Raw genomic sequence first — 4,307 nt, 5'->3', positions numbered from 1 at the left:
AGTAAAAATAATATAGAAAGGCTGGTTTGTAAAATATTCTCAGATGAAAGGACAAGTTGATGTATCAATTTGGATGCTTATGGTTTTTTGTTTCAAATCATGTTCATTCATGACAATGCAATGTTTTCTATAAATATACTTAAAAATTAACCTAAAGTGCTAACTATAATTAAATATAATCAAATTATAAGTTAAAAGACAATGAAACCAAGACATATTAATAAGGATAGAACAGACAGGGGTGAAAGTAGTTATTGACAAACTATGGAAAACCTTGGTTTCCAACGTCACTTGGGATACACATTATTTTTCAGATTTACTATTTTCCATGTTAATCATTGGAATGGTGCCATTTGGCTGACAATATCATCAGGTTTTATATATATATATACATATATATATCACAACCACAAGACTTGCTCACAGGATTTTCAATCTGCTATCAAGGTGTGTGACCTTTGTCATCATGTTGACAACAGTCATAAAGCTTTGAATGGCTTTATTAGGAGTCTTGGACCAGATTATGAAATCAGTTGTTGGAGTTATGTTTTGATAAACTTGCTATGTCTAATATGAAGCTGATTTTATCTTAATCTAGGTGATATTATTTTCAACTAGTAGACTGGTGTGTTATTTGCTATGGCTGATGATTGTTTCATTTCTCCTTTAGGTAAAGGTGTAAAAAATACGATTTAAAATGATTTAAAATAATTACAGTATTATGCACAAAAACTAAAATATCAACACATTATCTCTTCTACTAAAATAAGTGATAATTTTCAAAGCATTCTTATTTCATTTTTACTCTTAAGTATTGTACATTGCAATATGAGGAGAGGGCCAAAATTACCTAAACATACTTTATTTATTTGCAAACTACATATAAGCTACAAAGTGAAACTTTCATTCCTTTCTTTTGTTTTATTAATTAAATTATTATTTAAAAATTTTATGAAATATATTTTGATCATTTTCATTCCTTTCCCCACCTACCAACAGATCTGTCCTATTCATGCAACTTCAATTTCTTTTTTGTCTCTCTCAAAATGTAAATGTAAAGAAAAAATATAAAGTACATATGCAACTGAATGAAATTTTTTTATCATCCTCACTAAATATGGCCAGGAAAAAGACTCCATCTGAATTATCTGATATTTCACAACTGATTTTATTTGTTGTTTGTTTTTCAAGGCTGGGTTTCTCTGTAGCTTTAGAGCCTGTCCTGGAACTACCTCTTGTAGACCAGGCTGGCCTCAGACTCACAGCGATCCTCCTGTCTCTGCTTCCCGAGTGAAGCTGATTTTGTTTTTAAGTAGTATGAGCATGATTTGATGCACTCCGGTTTTGCACATTGTTTTTGATCTTCAGACTCTTCCCTTTTGAGCCGACTCTGGACCAAGTGACGAAGTCAGAGACCTACGCAGTGAAGTGATTGTGCTCAGCCTCGGTTCTGTCACTTGTGATCATGAAAACTCCAATCGCTGTTTTCCTTTCTTTATTCCTCCATTCTACCTCATTTGATTTTTCCTGACTTAGGTTGTCTCCTTGATACTAGAACTCAATCATATAGGGAGTGGGATGCAACCCACACACAGTGTTGGAAAATGAGAAGGATGGACAAGTAAGGGCCCTCTTCAGGAGGGTCCTTAGGAAACACAACATAATGATTCCAATTCATTAACAAGAACATCAAATTACTGTCATGGCACACACTGAGGAGAAAGGTATTTCCCTCGTAACATTCTGTGATGAAACACATAAAAGTTATGTCAAGAGGAGAAGGAGCGATTTACCTGCAGGACGTGATAAAATAGTCAGCACTGTAAGAGAGTCACGGCACGGCTGGTACAGCAGTGGCTCATCATCTTTAACTCTAATAAAACGACAACACCCACAACCATGATGTGCAGAAAAGTATGCAAATGCAATTATAGAGATTACTTAGTTTCGTATCTGTAAACCAGGAAGCAAACAAATATGTCAGGATAGCCCTGTTGGGTACCACACCTGTTGCTGAGAGTATATAAACCCAGCTCTCCACAGGGTGACATCCAAACTCAGAGTCCTCTCAGGTACATCTAGCTGAGCTCACATCTCCTCTCAACATGGCCTACAGCTGCTGCTCTGGAAACTTCTCCTCCCGCTCCTTTAGGCGCTGCCTGCCCTCTTCAGGTTCCTCCTGCAGATCTTCCTACCCCAGCAACCTGGTCTACACCACGACCAGTTGCTCTCCCAGCCCCTGCCAGGTGGAATCCTCTCTGAACACTGGCTGTCAGGAGACCTGCATTGAACCCACCAGCTGCCAGAGGTCCTGCGTGGTGTCCAGGCCCTGCCAGACAGCCTGCTACTACCCGAGGAGCTCCACACCTTGCAGTCCCTGCCGAGGATCATATGCTGGATCCCTGGGCTTTGGATCCAGCAGCTGCCGTTCCCTGGGCTATGGATCTAGAAGCTGCTACCCAGGGGGCTGTGGATGCAGTAGCTTCAGATCCCTGAATGGCCGAATCTATGGCTTCCCTTCCCTGAGTTATGGGTCCAGATTCTGCTACCCACTGTACTTGCCTTCTACTGCATTTCAACCTTACTGTTACACCTCAGCCTGTGGATCTCGCCCTTTTGGATGCAGCTGTTAAATCTCTGTAGTCCTGCAGTATCAGTGTGAAGGACTCCGTGTCCTGCAGCTGCTGTTTCCATACTCCAATCCTCCCCACTTCCTTTGCATATTCTCCCAACTACTTCTCTCATCCTCAACTTGTGCCAGATTCTCAGATTAAGGATAACTCAAAAATTTGCTTTACTGTCTGTACTCTCAAATATATATTTGGTTTTCATCCAAGAGTATGTAAAATTGAAAACTTTAATCAAATAAAATTGACTTGTGCAATCTGACACCTCAAATTATTATATTATTTTTAATAGTCCTAAATTAAGTATTTGGAAGTCTTATATAATAACCAGCAGGACTATTTGTCTGGATTCATAGCGCTCCTTTTGTGTCCAGGTATGAGTTATTGGTATTAGTTGGTTCTGGGAAGACCTTCATTGACATCTGCAAACAGGTTTCAAACTTTAGTGAGAATGGCCTCAGGTTGAAGGACATGAATTCCTACTGAGCCTGAAAGGCATGGCTAGTATCAAGAGAATTATATTCTATAATTTAGATGGTAAAATTTGTACAAAAGGCAAAAATCTATGTTGCTCTAGAATATGAATGTAGATTTTTAGACAGTAGACAACATGAGTTTTAAACAGATCTCCGGACATTGGACGTTTCCTCGTTCTGTGTTAATGCTGGTATCCCTGCTTCTCAAGTTCAGGGTATTATTCCTGTACCTCATCTTCAAACGGGTGTTTGAAAAATCCACTGGACTGTGCTCAGAAGAATCTGGGGTCGCCTAGTGCTTCTTCCACCCACAACTTCAGTCAACAAAAGAGCAGTGTTTCTATGAAATTCTGATTTTATATTCTGTGTCACCTTAAGCTTCAAAGCAGACTTGAATTTCCACACCTGGGTGCAATTTTTTTTAAATAATGTCTGAGAAAAAAGGCATTACAAGTATTATGGGAATTAAAGGTTAAAAGGGGTTTGAAAAAGAAACAAATCTGTTTTTTGAAAAAGTATGTATTTTAGTGTCTTTATAAAAAAATTGAAATGTATTATCAAAGGGGCATTTTGGAAAACACATATATCTATTGGCCCACAGAAACAAAGCAATTAGGTTTGGATTAAAAATTCCACCATCGAAAATACATTTAAATTTGCTGGATTATGTCTATGTATGAGTGTTTGCCTGTGTGCATGCATGTGCTCAACCTGATGTCTGGCACCTGCAGGGGCAGACGAGGCTACTGGATAGATTGGAACTCGAAGTATTGATAGCCGTGAGTGCCATGTGGGGTCTGAAAATGGAACCCGGGTCATCTACAAGAGCAGCAAGTACTCTTAGCCGCTGAACCATCACCCCAGGTCACGCTGAACAATTTTTTAAGTGTTTGCTAGTCATTTGTGTTTCTGGTTATGAGATTTTCAAAATGTATCTATTTTATTTTATTTATTTTATTTTTATTTATTCTTCTCTCAACAGTGCTTCTAAACCTCAGCCTCTCATAAATTCTACTCCTCTCAGTCCCTTCCTCACCTCCCCTCTCTCCTTCCTCCACTGCTCTTGTTTCCCTTCAAAAACAAGCAGGCCTCCTAGATATCAACCGAACATGTCATAACAAAACATAGTAAGACCAGGCACAAGCCCTCATATCAAGGCTGGGTGTGGCCACTAAGGGTGAGGAAAGGGTCCCAAGATCAAGCA

At 39.0% G+C, this 4,307-nt stretch overlaps 1 protein-coding gene across 1 annotated transcript; it reads left to right on the top strand.

Moving 5' to 3' along the window:
- Nucleotides 1-2,105: 2,105 nt before the first annotated feature.
- Nucleotides 2,106-2,633, top strand: LOC119825031 (keratin-associated protein 13-1-like). Its single transcript, XM_038345637.2, has one exon. It carries the CDS (start codon nucleotides 2,106-2,108, stop codon nucleotides 2,631-2,633), a length of 528 nt encoding a protein of 175 aa, XP_038201565.1.
- Nucleotides 2,634-4,307: the final 1,674 nt, after the last annotated feature.

The sequence above is a fragment of the Arvicola amphibius genome, chromosome 10, assembly GCF_903992535.2.
Source record: "Arvicola amphibius chromosome 10, mArvAmp1.2, whole genome shotgun sequence".
Classification (NCBI taxonomy): Eukaryota; Metazoa; Chordata; class Mammalia; order Rodentia; family Cricetidae; genus Arvicola; species Arvicola amphibius.
This window is presented reverse-complemented; position numbering and strand designations above follow the sequence as displayed.

Coding starts and splice junctions, on each gene's coding strand:
- LOC119825031 (XM_038345637.2), top strand. CDS start 2,106: ATGGCCTACAGCTGCTGCTCTGGAAACTTCTCCTCCCGCTCCTTTAGG.